Source organism: Oscarella lobularis, chromosome 11 (genome assembly GCF_947507565.1).
Source record: "Oscarella lobularis chromosome 11, ooOscLobu1.1, whole genome shotgun sequence".
In the NCBI taxonomy this organism is placed as follows: Eukaryota; Metazoa; Porifera; class Homoscleromorpha; order Homosclerophorida; family Oscarellidae; genus Oscarella; species Oscarella lobularis.
In genome coordinates, this window is record NC_089185.1 from 2,482,602 (window position 1) to 2,501,452 (window position 18,851).

General features: G+C 45.8%; 4 protein-coding genes and 2 long non-coding RNA genes across 8 annotated transcripts; 4 read left to right on the top strand and 2 right to left on the bottom strand.

Annotated features, from left to right (window-relative positions):
- Positions 1-471: 471 nt before the first annotated feature.
- Positions 472-2,115, bottom strand: LOC136193068 (kelch-like protein 20). The gene has a single exon (XM_065981857.1). It carries the CDS (start codon positions 2,113-2,115, stop codon positions 472-474), a length of 1,644 nt encoding a protein of 547 aa, XP_065837929.1.
- Positions 2,116-2,258: 143 nt separating this feature from the next.
- Positions 2,259-3,729, top strand: LOC136192817 (uncharacterized). Its single transcript, XR_010671246.1, has 3 exons — positions 2,259-2,408; positions 2,466-2,536; positions 2,608-3,729. It is a non-coding gene; the product is annotated as an uncharacterized lncRNA (long non-coding RNA).
- Positions 3,730-4,173: 444 nt separating this feature from the next.
- Positions 4,174-4,691, top strand: LOC136192616 (uncharacterized). The gene is made up of 3 exons (XR_010671197.1): positions 4,174-4,252; positions 4,303-4,365; positions 4,421-4,691. It is a non-coding gene; the product is annotated as an uncharacterized lncRNA (long non-coding RNA).
- A 3,060-nt stretch (positions 4,692-7,751) lies between these two features.
- Positions 7,752-14,163, bottom strand: LOC136192612 (uncharacterized). Of its 3 annotated transcripts, none has more exons than XM_065981261.1 (15): positions 13,977-14,163; positions 13,845-13,915; positions 12,825-13,542; positions 12,610-12,764; positions 12,381-12,557; positions 12,168-12,318; positions 12,029-12,108; positions 10,938-11,982; positions 10,603-10,889; positions 10,360-10,541; positions 9,974-10,307; positions 9,693-9,921; positions 9,000-9,642; positions 8,648-8,738; positions 7,752-8,230 (listed from the first exon to the last, which is right to left on the bottom strand). In XM_065981261.1, exons 3-13 carry the CDS (start codon positions 13,384-13,386, stop codon positions 9,455-9,457), a joined length of 3,390 nt encoding a protein of 1,129 aa, XP_065837333.1. In that variant the 5' UTR covers positions 13,387-13,542; positions 13,845-13,915; positions 13,977-14,163; the 3' UTR covers positions 7,752-8,230; positions 8,648-8,738; positions 9,000-9,454. The 3 variants fall into 3 exon arrangements, with proteins under 3 accessions (XP_065837333.1, XP_065837334.1, XP_065837332.1); XM_065981262.1 differs by having other exon boundaries at positions 7,752-8,738; positions 13,977-14,044; positions 14,098-14,146; XM_065981260.1 differs by having other exon boundaries at positions 7,752-8,738.
- Positions 14,164-14,263: 100 nt separating this feature from the next.
- LOC136192614 (kelch-like protein diablo) lies at positions 14,264-16,075 on the top strand. The gene has a single exon (XM_065981264.1). It carries the CDS (start codon positions 14,311-14,313, stop codon positions 15,961-15,963), a length of 1,653 nt encoding a protein of 550 aa, XP_065837336.1. The 5' UTR covers positions 14,264-14,310; the 3' UTR covers positions 15,964-16,075.
- A 542-nt stretch (positions 16,076-16,617) lies between these two features.
- LOC136192613 (uncharacterized) lies at positions 16,618-18,786 on the top strand. Its single transcript, XM_065981263.1, has 6 exons — positions 16,618-16,792; positions 16,931-17,535; positions 17,587-17,642; positions 17,692-17,799; positions 17,862-18,196; positions 18,254-18,786. The coding sequence occupies exons 1-6, from the start codon at positions 16,619-16,621 to the stop codon at positions 18,746-18,748; spliced, it is 1,773 nt and encodes a 590-aa protein (XP_065837335.1). The 5' UTR covers position 16,618; the 3' UTR covers positions 18,749-18,786.
- Positions 18,787-18,851: the final 65 nt, after the last annotated feature.

The following is an 18,851-nucleotide window of genomic DNA, read 5'->3' on the forward strand; positions in this document are numbered from 1 at the left end:
GGGTCAGTATTGGTTTCGGAGAAAGTGTGGGTTGAAGTACTAGAAGACGCGTTTGGCCGACGCTTCGGTACAAGTTAGCTTGACTGTTTTAGCCATCTCCTATATACTTATCTAGAAAGTATGAGTAGATGTTTGGTATGTATGGATCAATATTTTTGCGGAGATGTTAGAAGCAAAGTAAGGGTGCTGCCGTTTGGGTGCTACACCGCTGTCTGCCTCTCTAACCTCTCCATGGTTAGAGAGCAAACAGTATAGATTAGTACTCAAGAGCGGACTCATACTTTGCTCTCAATCATTGAAGCAGAACATTGAATTCTATACCCCCAACGTATTCTGGATAAAGTGTGGGTGGATGTTTTGGAGCGTTTAACTTTAACTTCTACCTCTGACGCCGGTCAGATATTAATCGGCAGTCTAATTAAAAGAAGGAAGCAAACACGTACAGCGAGAAGAACACTCTTGAGAAGTTAACTAAACGAAATCCAACATTAGCTTTCTCTCCACAAGTACTAAATCAAAGGAACGAAATCCCAAGTTGCAGTCTCTAATGTCCCACTTGTTCACTCGTTCATCATAGACACCCATTTCGTCGTCAGTGAACGTAAACATCCTCTTGCTTTCAGGATCATAGACGAATCCATTACATGACGGAAATGGACAGAAATCGTCTACAACAGAAAATCGCTCATCGCGGCTGTCAAAAATAACAGCAGCACGATTATTATCACAGAAAATGTATAATCGGTCTCCCATCGTGACGTATTCAGAAGCCGGATCTAACAATGAAGGACGTGGACAAGATTTGAATTTGCTCCAACGATCTTCGAACCTATCATACTTGGTGTATCCGAATCGATTTTGAACGTTGTAGCCAAAAGCAAAAACTTTATTAGCCAGCGAAGGTAAAATGAAATCCCCTGAAAGAGCTTTCTTAGGAGAAGAAACGGGTATCCACACTTTCTTCTCTGAATCTAGCACTTCGCAGGTCATCTCGTCACAGCTTATGCTCATACCGTAAATGCAACCGTCGCAACAAACTATTTCTCTATCTATTCTTCTGCGACTCATACGTTCTACGTCATTTACCCATTGTCGTCGTTCTCCATCATATCGCTGAACGATGTTAGTCAGAGAGTCGTAATTTGGGTCGTTTTCGGTATTACCACCGAGAGCGTAAAGCACGTCGTTTGAAATCGCCATCTTATGACAATACACATCCAATGCCAGGGGAGGAAATGGAGTCCATTTGTCACAGTTGGGTTCATAGACTCTAGCTCTATTGCACACAATTTCGAAATCACTTATCTCGTCTGTTATCGGCTGCAGCCCGCCAGCCACAAGCAGGACGCCGTCGAGTCCGAATCGTCGTCGACCAGACTCGCTTGACGAGTGATAGTGCGAGATCAAATCGAGATCTGAAAGAACGGCACTCGATTCTTCAAAATCAAGTAATGGAAAGCGAACGAATTTCGAGAGCGTTTCGACTTGAGCTCGACGAGACTCTTCATCGTGTTTAACCCACTTCTGAAAAATCGTCAGAACTTCGTCTTCTGACTTTACCCCCAATTCATCATGAGAGAGAATCCTACTCAGATGTTCCGCCGAAAGGAGTAGAAAATCCTCGCTCTCCGCCAAGACCGATATGCTCATCGCGGCAATGCGACCAGCTAGTTGGAGTAAATCCGAATTACCGCATCGATCAGCTACGATTCCCATACCGATGCAACTGGATTCGTCAACGTGGCGTTTGAGCCAGTCATTGCACATTTGAGACAGTCCGTCGAACTGAACGTAGTTGGCCGCTTCATAGAGAAATAGAAGAGAAGAAGAGGGGCATTCTGTTTTTCCTGTGTAGGCGTACTCAATCAGCATCTTGGTCACAGTTCCGTCGACGTTGCTGAGAGTTACGTCCGCTTGATTACTCTCTTTGAAGCTTCCCTTAAACATGACACGAAAAAATGGACTGGCGGAAGCGAGTATTATTCGGTGAGCTGGAAATCGTTGTCCGTCCTTGCTGATGATGGTGACGTCGCACAGATAATCCGACTCTCGAAATGAGTCAAACAGTGCCGTTGAGAAATAGCCTTTCGTCTCCAAAGAAATCGCTTCGTTCATGACGATCAGGATCGTTCTTCTCTGTGAGAAGTCCCGGATAAAGAAGTTCTCTTTTTCTTTGGGCGATTTTCGGCGCTTCAGGTCAGGGAATGAAGCCCTTTAGTCGGTGCTGAACAGTCTCCTCATGTTGCACGGTAACGCCAACCCTAACCGTAAACATGTAGACTCTTTCACCATCGATGCAGGTGATGTCCGAAGTCTCTGCTTGCTTTTGCCTATCCCCAGTCGCACGAGCAAAGTCGCACATTGCACCTTCGTCCCAATTCGGGCCGTAACGATCGCAAAAGGCGAAGGCAAGTAGGCGAAACGCAGCGCGAGCTTCCTCAAAACAGCGCGTTCTATATCTATAGGCTAGAATCACGTCGTGACAGGCTCGGTCTCGTCAAAAGCGCACGTCGACAGAGTCCGGCTGCAGATAAACGTAATGGAGATCCTATTTCTGTGTTAGTTGCGTGCGTTTTATGATGATTATTTATTTATATTTATTTTTAGGCACATGACAACAAATGACAGGAGACGGCACAGTGCCAACACAGACAAACACAAGACGACGGTCACAGCGACAAATTCTGCTTACAGGTGCAGTCAGTCTCGATCATTCTCACGTCACCACTAAGTCTCCCTTTCGATTCTCACTTCGATAAAGTCGATGATGTAGCGCTCACCTGCGTGATCACGGTAAAGATCTACGAAAAGTCCTTTGGCTGGTTCCAAAACGCTAGCAAATTGTCTGGTGGCAATCAATTGCACGTCAGAAACGGTTTGTCCTATTCCAAACGCTCCACGGCGACCACCGACTTTTATTTTCACTGTATGCAGCGGCGAGTACCTCGTCTTCTGCGTACTCTTGAAAACGGTGCACGTTCGACGAAATACTTGTTCGCTGCGTCCCTCACACGCCAACATAAATTCCAGAGAATTCTTGTTTGATTCGTCAATAAGAAAATAACCTACAGCCGAGAAGCCGTCGGACACGGTGACGTGGAGATCCATGTCTGCCGCCACTGACACGGGACTGCGATGGGCGATAGTAGCCGTAACAATATATTGAGCAGAGTCATCGAGCACATTTGGCTCTGCTAGGGTTACTCTTGCTAATCGATTGCGGTCTGTTTGGCCTGCGTTAATAGAAATTGACGCGGCGCCAACGGAAGGAGTTTCGTAGAAGCGAACCCTTTCGCCGTATCTCTGGTCCTTGACGTCATTGGGAGTTATCAGCATATAAAATTTGTCGCTGCTGTTGGAGTTGACACAGTTTTCCTTTGGTGCTTGCTCTCCTTCTTTTCCCGGTATACCTTCTGGTGCATGCTCTCCTGGAGGGCCGGGAAGTCCGTCTCGTCCGTCTCGTCCGTCTCTCCCATCCCGGCCTGGCTGCGCGGCACAGCAGCATGGGTCGTTTTGTTTTTCATTGCCAGATACTACCACGGCTTGAGAGAGAAGTGACAGTACGGCTGCAATTGCCAAGAACATTGTGTGGACAAGGAGGCGCTTCATTGAGTCCGGCTAGCTGTCGGAGTGATGATCCGTTTCGCATCAACGTTGACTTATGTACTCTGAGTAGTAACGGTCACATCACGCCTTTTAATTAAAGAGCGGAATTTGAATAGAAACTTCCGGGAGACGCGATCAGTACGCGGGTACTTTGAAGGACCACTTCCTGTTTTCCTCCTTCCGCTTCTTCCGTCGTTTTGTCTCGCGTCAATATCCGGCGTAAAAACGGTTCCCATTACTGTGTCGCCTAGTAGGTAGAATCAACATATAGGCCCGGATTCCGTACTTCTTAGTGGATCAAACCGAACGTGAAACATATACTGTCACAAAGAGCGCATCGATCGTCAGATCCTGGCCTGCGAAGGTCGTCCCGGCGATAGGACGCTCCAAGTAATTAGTTGACAGGTAACTTTCTCAATTTGGCTATTAATAGCTAATCGAATCACTCGCACATGCCAAACACTACGCCACGGAACGCCAACTCGCGATCCCATTGGTCGAAGGCGTGAGACCTCGAACGCACAGCATTCACGCGCAGAGCTCGAAACTCTCATTTGTGCACACGACCCCGACGACGGCGGTGCGCGTTCGGACTCATTCCGCCTGACAACGTGGCGAGACGACGCAGCCACGATTGCGCGACGCGGTAAGCCGACCAATCGTCGTCGCTTTTCGCCGTTCGAACGATTGTTTTAGGCTTCGATCGAAGAATCGAACGCGCGAGGGGCGCGATAGCACGCGCGGGCACGCAGCGAAACGGTAGGTGCAACGCGCTTCTTTCGATTGCCGTTTGCGATTCTCGATCGATCTTCAGCTCGTCCGATCTCGCCAACGACGTACCGACGCGAAGAACGAACGAGCGAAGAGCTCATTGGAGACGACGTCGCAGGTTCACCGGGGTTGTAGCTCCGACGATTCGCTCTCGCGTTTTTTTTTTCTTTGGCGTGTGTGCGAGCACGTAGGCCGGGGCCCCAAGCGCATCCCGCCCACGCATCACGATAGATAGGGCTAATCTCTGAACAGTAATCGACCCCTGTGTATATAGTTTTTTTCCGTTCTCATTGTTCGTGATTGTTTTCGTCTTCGTTCGTCTTGTTCGTCTTTCGCGAGCGGCTCTTTTAGCGACTTTTCTAGTTGGAGGTTCGCCGCTCGCACGTGACGCACGTGCGTCACATAGGTTAGCAAGCTTTGGCGCATTAGGAAGCTAAACGTAGACGAGATGTAGGAAGCCGTCCACTGGAAACAAGTCCATTAAGGGTCCTACATTTTCCGCTAAAATCGTGCAACACTTTCCCGACCCGCTAACCGTCCCTATATCATCAATTTCATCAAATCATCAATGTCATCAATATCATCAATTTCATCAATATCATCAATTTCATCATCATTTTCATCAATTTCAACACAATGTCATCAGTATTATCAATATCATCAATTTCTTCAATATCATTATAATCGTAGTGGGTGGTGAGGGGATATGGGGCCCCCGCGTGTGCATTTACCTGTGCACGTGCATCTAATAATATTATAGTATTGGTTTTTATAGTTTCTGCTTTTTTGTAATTTGATCAATTTTTTTGTAGTCAAATGAGAAAAAAACGTAGTAAATTTAGTGTAAGTGGTCCTTGTGCGTCCTGAAGGAAGAAGATTCGCTGGATGAAAGAGCCTATACAACTGGCCCCGCATCTGCGGTACTACAACGACGGTTAACGTAGCACAATTTCTAAATAGTATTCTGCAGAGAGAACCATTTGCCTCGTTGGCCTGAGAGTCTTTTTGGAAGCACTCGAGTGGCGACGTTTGCTAAAGTGGGAAGCTGCCTTGACAACGAAGAGTCTATTGAAGAAACAACTTGAAATCGTGTGTATATATCCCATATCTTATTGGTAATCTAATAATCGATTTCACGCTCTCTCTCAGTCACGCAACGCACGAAGAAGCCTCTTATGACGTCAGAATTTTTAAGTCAAGATCAAGCGCGTCACAGGCAAGCCGGGTTTTTATAGCCCCAATTTTTTAGTCTTACACGACGTTTGTTTGTATACGTGTGGGTGTGTGTATGAACCCTTAGGCCGCGGGCCCCCAAGCGCATTCCGCCCATGCATCACGATAGTCAGGGCTAATCTCTAAGCCAACTAATCAACCCTCTGTAGATTTTCCTTTATTAGTTTAAGTTGTCTGTCAAGCGAGCGGCTCTTTTAGCACCCTTTGTAGTTAGAGGAAAAGCCGCTCACCGTGGCCACGTGGTTCTGACAACGCGTGACGTCACGATTGGTAGTGAAGCTCGGCGCACTAGAGAGCTAATCGTAGTGATAGGAAGTCGTCCACTGGAAACAATATGTGCATTAGGGGTCCTACTTTTTCGCTAATTCGTTCAACACTCTAACCGCCCCTTTGTTCATCATTATCATCAATTTTGTAATCTGTCATCAATATCAACCCACTTCAATGTTATCATTTTCATCAATGTCATCAATTTCAATATCATCAGTAGCATTAACTTCAATACCACCATCATCATCATCATGATCTTAGTCTTAAAATAAATGAGGGTCCCCGCGTTTGCATTGTCCGTTTGTGCACGTGCACCTTGCAAGGTATGATTTGTTTCTTTTGTTTTCTACTATTTTTTGTAGTTTGATAATTTTTTTGTTACAATGAGAATGAAGATTAGTAATGGTAGTGTAAGTGGCCATATTACAACTGGCCTGAAGAAAGAAGGTCAAGCCAAAGAGCCAAAGAGTTCTCCGGAAAAGGCTATGAGTGGAAGAAAACAAGAATAACAGAAGCAACTCTAATGATTTCCTCCTCTCTGTGACGAGGAAGCGACATAATCCGTGACAAGCACCTGGCTTTAAATTAACGAGGACAAACTATTTGTCAAGATTCCAGACGGATTCAGCGTCCAGAAAAAATGGAGAGCTGGTGGATCGAGATCTGGAGATTGGTCAGTCAATGTTTGACTTGAAAGATGTACACGGGTAAACGCTTCCTACCGTCCGCCCGTGTTCATCTAGAAGTGTGGGTAGCTGTTTGGGGCGATATTTGGGCATTAGATACGTGCTTGGGTGGAAGTATTGGGGCCAGTATTGGTTTCGGTGAAAGTGTGGGTTTAAGTACTAGAAGACGCGTTTGGCCGACGCTTCGGTACAAGTTAGGGTGACTGTTTCAGCCATCTCCTATATACTTATCCAGAAAGTATAAGTAGATGTTTGGTATGTATGGATCAGTATTTTTGCGGAGATGTTAGAGTGAAAGTAAGGGTGCTGCCGTTTGGGTGCTACACTGCTGTCTGCCTCTCTAACATCTCCATGGTTAGAGAGCAAACAGTATAGATTAGTACTCAAGAGCGGACTCATACTTTGCTCTCAATCATTGAAGCAGAACATTGAATTCTATACCCCCCAACGTCTATTTGTATTCTGGATAAAGTGTGGGAGGATGTTTTGGAGCGTTTACTTATAACTTCTACCCCTGACGCCGATCTAACTCCTCTTCCTGTACTTCTCCTAATTCTTCTACCCAACCGATTTCTGATCCGTACTTTGTACCCAACACGTACACTTCTACCCAAGCATCAACTCTAACGTCAACCCATACCTCTGGTTAAATAACAGGAACTTTTTTGGAATGCATTCCGGATGCCAGTGCGTTTTGCAAAGCCAATCAATGCGTTCTAACCTCTCGGAATATGCAATACATTCTGAAGTCTCCAAAAAAAAGCTCAGCACTTCGTAAATATTGTGGCAAGCCAGAGACCGTCCTAATAAAGTCTAGGCGGACGACCAATAGAAACGGAGGAAGTACGTCATGGAGCCAGGAGATATGCTGGTGGAATTGACTTTTCAGTGGTGTGGATGGAGTCAGTGAATGGATCTAAGGACGTTGGATGGAACAGGGGGAAGAAGCCAAGTCAGGCAGGACTCAGAAAATGAACTTGGGGGCTCGTCTATTGCGTCAATCCCTACCCCTCCAGATAAGATTTTACCTACATTCATCTAATAAAATACTAACATTCCTTATTCTCCATAGACCCGCCGCGGACACGAAAGCAAGTGAAGAAATACTGCAGGCGAAGACGAAGACAAAAACGAGCTATTTTAATTATTTATTGCATTATAGAAATATTAATTAATATTGCGTAATTTTCAACAAATAAATTATTTAGAAATGCCCACGTCATAAGTAGTAGAACGCGTCGGCGACTCCTCACGCGCGCGGCGCGCCCACGTGCCGTCCTCCGACACCATTGCTTCACTTGCTCCTGTGAGCAAGTGAAGCGCAGTGAGACTGAGACGCTGCAGTCCCCACCGCCATACATGTATATGCCTGCACGGTCATCTGAAAACGCGTGCAGGCATTTGATTTAGGCGCCGTTCTCCTGGGGAGACTACCACACGATAGCTCCGTCAGAAGATGCGCGCCGTCTGAGTGGGCCTTTTTTCTGCTCCTGCCCAGGAGAGGTGGCAGTTTAGAAGTTATGGCCTCTTGCCACGGAGGCCTACAAGCAGTTTAGGGGAACGCAACTTATGGATGAAGTTGCAGTTCCCCGGGTCTCTTTGGACCGCCCGTCCTGCTGAGGACGTTGGGACCGCGGTCAACCTCTTCGTCACCTTCTTCAGTCCTACAAAGGAGAGTCGAGTCAGTAAAGATAAACATCCTATTCCTGTACAAATATCACAACTTCCGGTATCAATAAGACAAAATATTAGCCGAAATATTCAGCGTGAAATCCGTTTGACCTCGCGAGGTCAAAGAGATGAAAATCACTGCGCGCTTTATAGAAACAAGTCGAGGAATTGGAGAGGTGACCGCAATGCACAAAAACCATGAGCTATATATAGCTCACGGTTTTTTTTTGAAGAAAATGACTCGATCGCGAATACACTCTAGTCCTTCTAAAAATAAAAAGGTGTTGTTCTAGACACTTAGCGCCGTCAGAAAGACTCTAGCTACAGCAACGAATCTATTAGAGCTTCTACGGAGTGGGCTTCACCTCCCACAGCTCCAACGCTACAAAAAGACGTCTGACTCTTATTACCTGGTGAAACGATGGCAGAGACAATTCCCCCAAGTCCTTTCGTCCTTCGTCACTCTCTTCCCAACGACGTTCTCATCTCCGCTGTAGGTTCCTAAAAGAAATACAAAACGTTTTAGTGAAGCTACATACATATTTACGCGGTTGGAGTTCAGCCCGTGCTGGTGTCTCTAAATTAGGGGCTCGAAAACCCAGCGGATCGCGAAGAGAGGCCCAGACGTTTCGGTTCGAGTAAAAGAACTTCCCTGGGCAACTTACTGGATGCGTACTGAAAGCGATGAACGTGGAACAATGAGGGGAAAGCGATTAGCGGCGAAGTCGGATGAAAACGAGTTTGAAACGCGCGAACGCTTACCCTGCTTGAAGAAAAAAGACTGTCGCATCATTCTGAAGAGGTGTAGCCGCCAAAGGACGCAGGATCGCTTTGCTAGGCGGAGATTCTGGTCCATTCATGGCTCGCACAAGTCCCGGACTGGTAGAGCACGCCCGGATTACCTAATGATTAAAATTGGCATCAAACATTCAACACTATACACTATTGAGAGAAAATAATGACAGAGCACCTCTGAGTTAGCTAACTAAGTGAACCTGTATGCACCATAGGTACCGCAGCAAAGAAAATAAACTAATTAGCTAAGTTGTGTTTAGGCCGAAAATTTCACTCAGTCAATTTAGCTATACGCTTCATGATTGATCTGGCGGCTTAGTTTTGAAAAGTTTGGCGCGTAAAAGCTACAACAAATACCCCTTTGTTCATCAGAATTTGACGTTATATTTTGGAGCTAATCCTCTACAATAACGATTACTTGCTCACTTAACTTGACTGTCGCAGTCTTTCAGCATCAAAAGGACGTCACGAAACATCGGTCTTTCCTGCGGCTTGAATTTCACGCACTGCTCTAGTATCTCGTTGAAAAACGGCGGAACGTCCGCGGCTAGACCCTCTGGAAGTCGGCCTCCACCCATAACATGCAAGCGAACAAGATCATTTCTCATTCCTGCATAAATATCTACTTGTACATACTCAACGAAAATTAATTAATCGAACCTTGGTAGGGATGCTGCTTTTCCCGAACTTCCCAAAGCAAAACACCGTAGCTATAGACGTCGGATTTCCTAGCCAAATCTTTCTTCGTGCTCTCGTCACCGTCACCGCACGGACGCTGAGAATATCTTTCCGGAGCAATGTGCGTGACCGTGCCAGCGGGACGCGATCCGTCCCGCTCAGTCGTGATCGAACTAATGCCGGACATTTTCGAAAGGCCAAAATCAGCCACCTAGAAACATAAAATATTTTTTAATTAATTTAAATTACCAAGAGACCGCGACCTTGCAAATGAACGGTTCTTTCCGGCGTCGATCGATATCGACTAGAACGTTCTGCGACTTCAAGTCCTGATGAATAACGCACGGATGATTATAGTGGAGATGAAGCATTCCTTCAGCTATTTGCTTCGCAAAGGCGATACGCGTTTGCCACTGGTCGACCGCTCGTTCATGTTCGTTCGACTTGAGAAGGGAAGACAAACTTCCGCCGCTTACGAACTCGGTAACGAGAGCGTAGTGCCGGGGAACGGCGCAAAGCCCGATTAGACTCAAAATGAAGGGATTGGGCTTGATTCGAAGGAGAACGGTGGCTTCCTTTTTGAACATATCGTATTCACTACATAGAGAGATTAATACAAGGAAACTCTCGGATATATAAGTATATGCACTTCTCCGCTCGTCTTCTTTTGAAATCGTAGAAAAGTTTGACGGCGACCGCTTTCTCTTGGCCGTCTTTCTTCAGCGACGCTTTGTATACCTCGCCGCACGCTCCTCCGCCGACGAAATCTTTGTCTTCATCATAGACAAGCTCTTCGCGTTGAATTTGAAGAGAGGGATCCAAAAGGGCCTCCTATATGTAGAACAAAAAAATAAGTCATAATGATTCACGCGTAGGAACACAATAGACAGACTCTGGTCATATTCTCATAGATTTCGGGAAAGACTTCTTGTGCACTGGAGCCGAGGTCTGCGGCGAAGAGCGCGGCGCACAAGGCGTCACGCGTTGCGTCGAGACGATGCTTTCGGATCCACGCTTGGAGAAAGCGACACGGTTGATCTTCTCTCTCCATTGCCTCGATTTTATCGATTTCTGATTCGGTGAAGACGGGCACGATGAAACGAGCGACGACTCGCCAACGCGAACGCATGAGGAACGTGAGATCTTCGATTTCTTGATGAGACGGATTGAATTCGAGAGCTATAGAAAGAACAATGCATGAGACGACTAAAGTGACATTTACTGTACCTAGTTCATGCTTCAAGGAAGAACGAGAAGACGATTGAATGCAAAGACATTGTCTCCGATCGCCGGATTCAATCGTAATGCTAACAGACGCTGTTGAAAGTCGTTCGAGAAGCTTTCCCTTGCTGCAGGACGAAAAGAAAAACGATCGGACCCACGCGTCAATGGGACTATCTCTCGCCGCCAAACACTGTTGCATGTTAATAAAATATTTTTTTCCGAGACTTTTATTGATCCAGCCTTCGACGTCGTCCGCTTCGACGACGTTCGATTCGGTAGGCGAGAGAAGAAGATTGAGGGGTCGATCGAGGAGGAGCGGCTGAAGGCGATCGAGATTGCGATAAGCGAGATAGCGATCCCGATGTTCGGGTCGCGTCGAGACGACGCAAAGATCAATGTGCCAGGCGTCCGGAATTTTGACCCTTTCAAAAGCGAGAGCTCGAAATGTCGACGCACGACAACCCAAACCGTAGAAATGAGTGAAGAAACTGCATCCCGCATTGTCGGAAGACGGCGAAGAGACGACGACTTTGACGACGGACGACTGAAGATGAGCGACGATTCGTCCAATGACGATCGGCCTATTGAACGTAATTTCGTGCTCAGTCTTCCCCAACGGCTCGTGAGGCTGATAAAAGAAAACGACCTTAGAAGCGCTCGTCGTCGCCGTCGCCGGATCGAGATTCAGACCGTGCTCGTGACACATTTCAATTTGCGTGTGCTGATGGTCGGAGGGAAGAGACAGTTGAATGAGATCGCTTACAAATTCGTCGTCATTGACGCCGTGCGATTGTTTGGCGTCGAACGTGAAAACGTTGAAGCCGATGGACGTTGGCGTGGAAATTTCGCCGGGGTGAATTCGAAGGGTTGAGCGCGTATTGGGAATAGAGATCACCGCTCCTTTGTCCGAAGACACGGTAGTCGAGAATTCTTTCCATCGAGTGAAGATGAGAACGCTTTGGACCGTTACCACGGCGATCACGTCTTCTACTCGAGTTGGAGTGGGATGCAGCAACTCGCGCTCCATTGAAGACAACGTATCACAATTCTAAAAAAATATTGAACACAACGTTTTTGCACGTGGTTTCACAAACCATAAGCGGAGAGTCGATTTTTTTGCAGACCGGTTCGCTCAAGTCATGGCGAAGAATGCTTGAGCCAACATTCGTTAGATCTGTGCGCACGAAAATGAAAGAGAATTATGGTCTTACTCTCCAGAAAGATATCGATTACCGTATTTCAAAATATCCAGCAGCGCTTCGGGAATGTTCTTTCCTACTTCATACGGCGATCCTCCAAATCGCGCAAAGAAGAGAACGCCTCTCGTGACGACAGAACACACCGAATGTCGGCCTGTTGGAATAGGCTCATCTAATATTTTCACCTGTCAAATATTAGATATCGAGTTCGTGGCACTTTCATAATACAGAAATTATATCATAGCACCTCTTTGCATTTGTAAGAGTCAATTAGAATCAATTGTGACCGAGAAAGAGGAAACCTGTTTGCACCGTACCCCCACAAGATCAAAGCCACTGGCCCAACTGCAGAAATATCGACGACAACTGCAGAATGGAAGAATCGAGAGAAGGGGTAATTATCCAGTTGCATTTCAATCCACTCCTACGTAAACGAGAAGGCATCATTTTCGTATTCGAAAACGCAACCTCCTTACCACGGAGTCGAAGTGAAAGAGAAAGACATCGTTGAGAGTTCTCTCGAGACTCATGCCTCCAATCAGAATGGCTCGATTAACGTCGACCGCAGTGAAGGAATGTGCGTATCGTGGAGACGGCATTCGTCCTCTGCATTCGACAGGAATCCACTTCCCTTCCATTATAATTATATACAGATATACAGTCTATGCGCACAATAAGTTCAATGACTTACGCTTTCGTAAAGAAAACATCCAAACTTCGTTGTTCAATCCCACGTCAGGATCTCTCGGATATGGAATCCACTGAGAAGCCGGAATCGGTGAGAGAATTTTCGTTCCTTTTCCTCCCATCAGGACGAGATGCTCGTCGCCTTTTCTCCCGAGCACGCACAGTCCGTGGCACATTCTCCCAACAGGCGTGCACGTCGATTGGTCGCTTTGAATACGCCGTTGCCATTCGAGCGTCGACGCGTCCAATTTGTGAAAATCGCTCGAATAGACCGGACGACCATCGGACGAGGCATAGAAACCCCCAAACTGATAAATATCTCGATTTTGAACGACGGCGATTCGTGCGTCACCACACGGTTGAGGAACGTCGGATGGGCTGTTGGATAGCGCTCGTCGTTGATTCCATGCATTGGTTGACAAATCGAAGCACTCAATCGTCTCGTGGGAGCAGTAAAACTTATGTCCTCTCGCTTCACTCACCGCTAATCCTCCCCATAAAAGAATTTCGTTGTCGATCGTAGCGCTGACGTGACCGTATCGAGATTGCGGGCACGCGGAAGTCATCGTCCGAGAGCAAGTACGTCGAGAGGCGGTTCGATGACGAAAGAGGAGCGGGGAGAAGTCTTCAAGCGCAAAGATCGTTCAAGCTTCTTTTCTAAAGGTCCGGTTCCGGTTGTCGTCACGTGATTCCCCATTGAAACCAGCTCTATTGAGAAAGCCCTATACAGTACGAAAACAGAAAAATCAAAAACAGAAATGCGAAACCAAATACTAGAGTTCTCTTCTTTTGACGTCAAAGGAATTAGGTCTTAAGGGGGATAACCCGAGGAAACGCGGTACAAAATTGTGGAAGAGTATGCATTTGTTCAGAATTTTTTCTACTACGTGTCTATTCCCATTGCCTAAGTTTCGTGGATATGGCAACGACTATTATCAAGAGAAAACGCGTATAAGTAAGTACGCCAATTATTAATCCAATTGTTTGACTGCACTAAAAAAAGTGATCGAACCGCAGCATTTACCAGATATTGGTCGAATTGGCGCTTCAATCAATTGAATCCTTAATAATAAATGTGCAATCACTTTGGAGCAGCTGTGGGAAGTTTAGAAAGATATCGACTCGATGATATGGCAGAACGTTCAAGCGAACTTACTCGGCCATTTTCATCATCGTCAACTCAGATACTCACGTTCGTTTCATATCCGTGAACTTCAAAATAGACTGTGAAGAGAAAGGTAATCACTGATCAACAGTGCTCCGTCTTCGTTCTTCACCCGTACACCGTTTCATTGTCACTCTCTCTATAAATAAAGACCATTCGGTAAACTTTGACAACAGAACGCACTGAGAAAACGTCAAAAACGAATCGAAACATCTTGTGAATACGGGAGCGCGTGCATAGAAGAAAACCCGGATACTTGTCGATGATGATGGAAGAAAACGCTTTCGCCACTGCTTTCACAAAGAGTGGCAGTTCTTCAGCTGCAATGGAAACAATTGAACGTTATCGGCAGTCCGAGCATCTGTGCGACGTCGTTCTCATCAGCAAAGACGGGCAGCGATTTCCAGCTCACAGAGTAATACTGGCAGCAGCTAGTCGGTTTTTTGATCGCATGTTCAGCGGAAGCTTTCGAGAAAGTAACCAGACCGAGGTCGCTCTCAGAAACATCGATGGAACATTACTGAAGATGTTGATGGATTTCGCCTACAAAGGTGAAACCACGTGCCCTGAGGCTGTTGAAAACGTCCTATCCCTTTACGAGGCGGCGCACTATGTGCAATTCGACGAGCTCTTTGAGATGTGCAGCGGCTGGCTCAAACGCCACCTTGACACGTCTAATTGCCTAAGCATGGCAATCGTTGCTGATCGATACGATGATTCGGAATTACGTCGTGTTGCTGATTGCATTTCTGCCGTTAATATTTTGGCCTTGTTGGAGAGCGAGGAGTTTCTCTGTCTCTCAGTTGAACATTTGAGTAGGATTATTGCTCAAGATGATTTGGGCGTGAAGTCCGAAGACGAAGTGCTAATTGTTGTGCAAAAGTGGGTCAAGTACGATGAATTGTCTCGTCGAGATCACGTCGAATCACTATCGAAATTCATCCGTTTTCCACTACTTGATTTCAAGGAGACAAGTGGAGTTCTTTCGGATCTCGACTTGGTTTCTCACTATCACTCGTCAGACGGGTCCCATCAACGTCGATTTGGATGCCAAGACGTTCTACTTCTTGCTGGTGGGGTGCAACAAGAAGAAGTGATGAAAGTGGCTGGGTATGTGGCGAGCCGACAAGCTAGAATATATAACGCCAACAGTGACATGTGGAATGCATTCCCTTCCCTGGCAATTGAAGCGGCTCGGCCTGGGATCGCAACGTCCCGTGGCGGGCTCTACGCTCTTGGTGGCCATCATTCTTGTCAATTTGATAACGGTCGGATAACTTATCGGACTACCAACGTAGTCCAGCGATACGATCGTGAGCGACGTCGGTGGGTTGATGACGTAGAACATATGTCTTGTCCAAGACGAGGACATGCAATAGTCGGCTGTGACTCTCGCATTTACGGGATGAGCCTTGGACAGAGCCAGAGCAGATTGATGTGCGAAGTATTTGATCCAGAAAGACAAAGTTGGATTGCTGTTTCGCCTCCCAAACAATATTTCACTCATGGCTACATCTTGTCTATGCTAGACAATAAGGTTTTTGCAATTGGCTGTAAAGGTGACGAACTTGGCTATATGAAGTATTATCCAGTGGAAAACCGTTGGTGTGAATTGAGGCCTTGTACATTGCCACGCCGTTTCTCGGCCAAGACACTAATGAACCCTGGTTATTGCCACTTTGTGTCCACGGGAGACAGAATTTACGTTCATAATTCGTCATGTATTCGTAGGGCGGCGGCAATTTTTGACAGTTGTAGCGAGAGCTTCTCTTTTGTAGACGAGTTTTTTCCATTCACTGGCTGCAATGGACTCGCTTATGATATTGAGAACAAGAGAATGTATCAGCTAGGCAATGGCGGAATTTCAATTTACGAGGAACGTGCGAAGAAGTGGGACTTGAGAGCTGTGGAAAAAAAGTTCAACTTCAAAGTCGGCTGCGCTGTTGTCGACAGAAAGCTGATTAACTTCGTTGAGTAGCTAAGGTTCGTGAAAATATTTTGTTGTCTTTGTATGTGTGATTATGAGGTTGCGAATAACCCAACGACTGTTAGAGATTGCTAATTATCTGTTCAATCGGTATCACTTTATGGAAATGTACGCAAAGAATTCTTTATTGACTAACACGTATGCATCGCCTGATTACGTCACGGCAGTGAAAGAGGCCGTGTGAGCTTTATACCACAGATGGAATAAATTATTGAAGTGAAAGAGAAGCTGTTGCGTTGGAACGTGATATGTAGGATCAATGCGCAAGCTCTACAAAATAAAATCAAAAAGAGGAATACCCAAATACAAAAGTAGTCAAAGGAAGTATTAGGAGGATACCCCGAGGAAACGCTGCATGTAGAAAGAGTACACCGCGCTTGATATAGACGCAAATCAGCGCGAAACCGAAACTGCGCCTACGCACAACAGGCAGGATTGTGCAATGCATATGCATAGATCTAAGTTTTGGTTTTCCTGTCGGATAACAATAGTAAGCCGCGGCGTCTTGTCCAATTACAATTATGGTTCGATACTATAAGCAGGTCTAGATAAGACGAAAGCTACGGATGCGCATGCACGCGCGCTCTGACAGCTCAATCTCAACGAAAGTCCTGTTCACTTCAGTCAGTTTTTTTTTCTCGTTCAAATGGCTACTCGAGAGCTTCCAAAGCCTACTAGCACAGGATTACATCATAACAACCAGAGCAAAATTCGCAGACGCCTAAAGCTGGCTGGCTTAGGATTTAGCCTCATAGTTTTGCTGATGCTAACCGCCGCGCCCGTCTTCGCTTACTACTTCGTACCACCAACAACTTCGTCGGTAAGTAGACACCGCGCTTGAGATACGCATTTCAGCGCAAAACCAAAACTGCACCTGCCACCAACAGGAGTGTGCAGTGTATATATACCGTACTATTTATACATGTATATATATAGATCAAAGTTTCGGTTTTTATAGGATAATAATAAAACGACGTCCTGTCAAAGCATTCCCAAGAGTCTACTGAACAGATCTGTATGCAGTACCGTGTTGGCACCTCAGATAAAAAAAGATAAAATCCTAAATGTTTCCGTGACGGGATGCGGAAACTTTTCTCAGGTTGACAACGACCTGCGTTTTCTCATCGCAAAACTATCGCAATTGCTAGAGGAGAGTAAAACTTTACAGCTTCTTTGCAATATCGCTTTCAAAGAATGCGCCGATAGCGGATATCACAACTACGAGACGTCAAATAGCCAAATCAATTGTTCGGGACTTTTAAAATTTCAAAACAGATTTCGTACAGTATTAGCTGAGAAAGCGTCATCTTGCCTAACGCTTCCCGAATGCGCTCAGCATGGCGTAAATATCTCAAATGAAACAATCTGTCCTAAACCTCTCATAGCTTCGAAAAGCAAATATGCACTAGAACGTGGGTTCTATTGCTCGCCCGCATGCGAGCAGGCAAATTGGGAATCTGGCATCTTTGGTACCAGCTCTTACATCTTAATGTGCGCTTCTGTGATATTGTTGTGGATTTGCAATGTCATCCTTTTCATCACATGGGCAAAAGCAAAGAAATTGTACGAGAAATGCCCTTCAAACTGATTATTCAAATTTATACGTTCGTTTAGATTAACCTGTCAATCTGCGGCTGGCTTACTTTTACTTATATCTCTATCCACATTAAGTGAGTATATTTGTACAGAATAGTTAACCTATACGTATATGCATTATAGGCACCGCAGACACAATTCCACTCATTCTCGGACAAAAGCGGACTTACTGCAAGCATGACAGTATGATTGATTCGTGGAACGACCCCACTACAGTCTGTCATATCCAAGGTAAGAAAATTGACCTAAGTTGCCGCCATGCACGCACAAAGCAATAATTCAATACGTTTCAGGAATGCTCAGTCAATTTAGCTACATTTCAGTTTCGATCTGGTGGCTAGGTTCCGTTTTCAATACAGTTTTGACAGTCTGGAGACCCGAACAGTTTGGCCGTAAAAGCTACAAGAAATCATTCCTTGTTCAACTGACTCTCTTGTTTCTTATCGTGGGAGGAGAAGCTACTTTCGCTTTTATACACGACCTGAAGTACGCAAGAGAAACGCCCTACGCAGTCGTGTGCTCTACTGCGTCGAACGTCTGGTTTTTCTACGTTTTGACGCTGCCAGCTGTCGTCGCAATAGTCTGTGGTACACTTATGTCCGTTTTCGTTATGATTAAGCTGCATCGGGTAAGAAAACGCGTCTCTAAAATTTGAAATACACCATAACGTTACTCTCCTCTGAAGGCAAAGGAAATAAGCCTTAGTGGGATACCTGAGGAAACACGGTACAAAATTGCGGAAGAGTATGCACTGGTCCAGAAACGCTTTTTTCTACTATCCATAATCATTCCCCTAAGTTTCGCTTCGGGTGTGGCAACGACTATTATCAACAGCAAGACGCTCATGAATAAATACGCCAACTATTCTGATTGCTCAAGCGCCAATAATCGGTTTGCAGTCGATCGTTGTATATCTGAGCATTTACCAGATGTTGGTTGGATTGGCGCTTCAGTCAATTGGATCCTTTGTGATTTATGTGCGATCGCTTTGGTGGCCTACTGCCTAATTCCAAAGTCAGCAAGAATCGTTTGGTTACAGTTGTGGGGAAAATGCAAAAAGAGACAGTTCAGAAAGAGATGGGGCGCTGATATGACTGAACGCTCAAGCGAAGTTACTCGACTATTTTCATCATCGTCAAATCAGAGGCAATTGGACTTACTTTCAGAGAACTCGGACTAAATGTTTACGAGCGATTGCATGACGGCAAAAATTGCAGACCACCTAGCTGCATGATTTAGCTCAGAAGCTGAACATCTATGTAGTTTTCTCACTTTGTCTGCCT

Bases quoted from the DNA above. Each gene is read 5' to 3' on its own strand.
- LOC136192612 (XM_065981261.1), bottom strand. From the start codon at position 13,386: ATGACTTCCGCGTGCCCGCAATCTCGATACGGTCACGTCAGCGCTACG. The intron at 12,558-12,609 runs GTAAGGAGGTTG...TCGTTTACGTAG, and splicing joins TCTTTCACTTCGACTCCGTG to GAGTGGATTGAAATGCAACT. The intron at 10,308-10,359 runs GTGCATATACTT...CTCTCTATGTAG, and splicing joins AAAAGAAGACGAGCGGAGAA to TGAATACGATATGTTCAAAA.
- LOC136192613 (XM_065981263.1), top strand. From the start codon at position 16,619: ATGGCTACTCGAGAGCTTCCAAAGCCTACTAGCACAGGATTACATCAT. The intron at 17,536-17,586 runs GTACGAGAAATG...ACGTTCGTTTAG, and splicing joins TGGGCAAAAGCAAAGAAATT to ATTAACCTGTCAATCTGCGG. The intron at 18,197-18,253 runs GTAAGAAAACGC...TCTCCTCTGAAG, and splicing joins TTATGATTAAGCTGCATCGG to GCAAAGGAAATAAGCCTTAG.
- LOC136193068 (XM_065981857.1), bottom strand. From the start codon at position 2,115: ATGAACGAAGCGATTTCTTTGGAGACGAAAGGCTATTTCTCAACGGCA.
- LOC136192614 (XM_065981264.1), top strand. From the start codon at position 14,311: ATGGAAACAATTGAACGTTATCGGCAGTCCGAGCATCTGTGCGACGTC.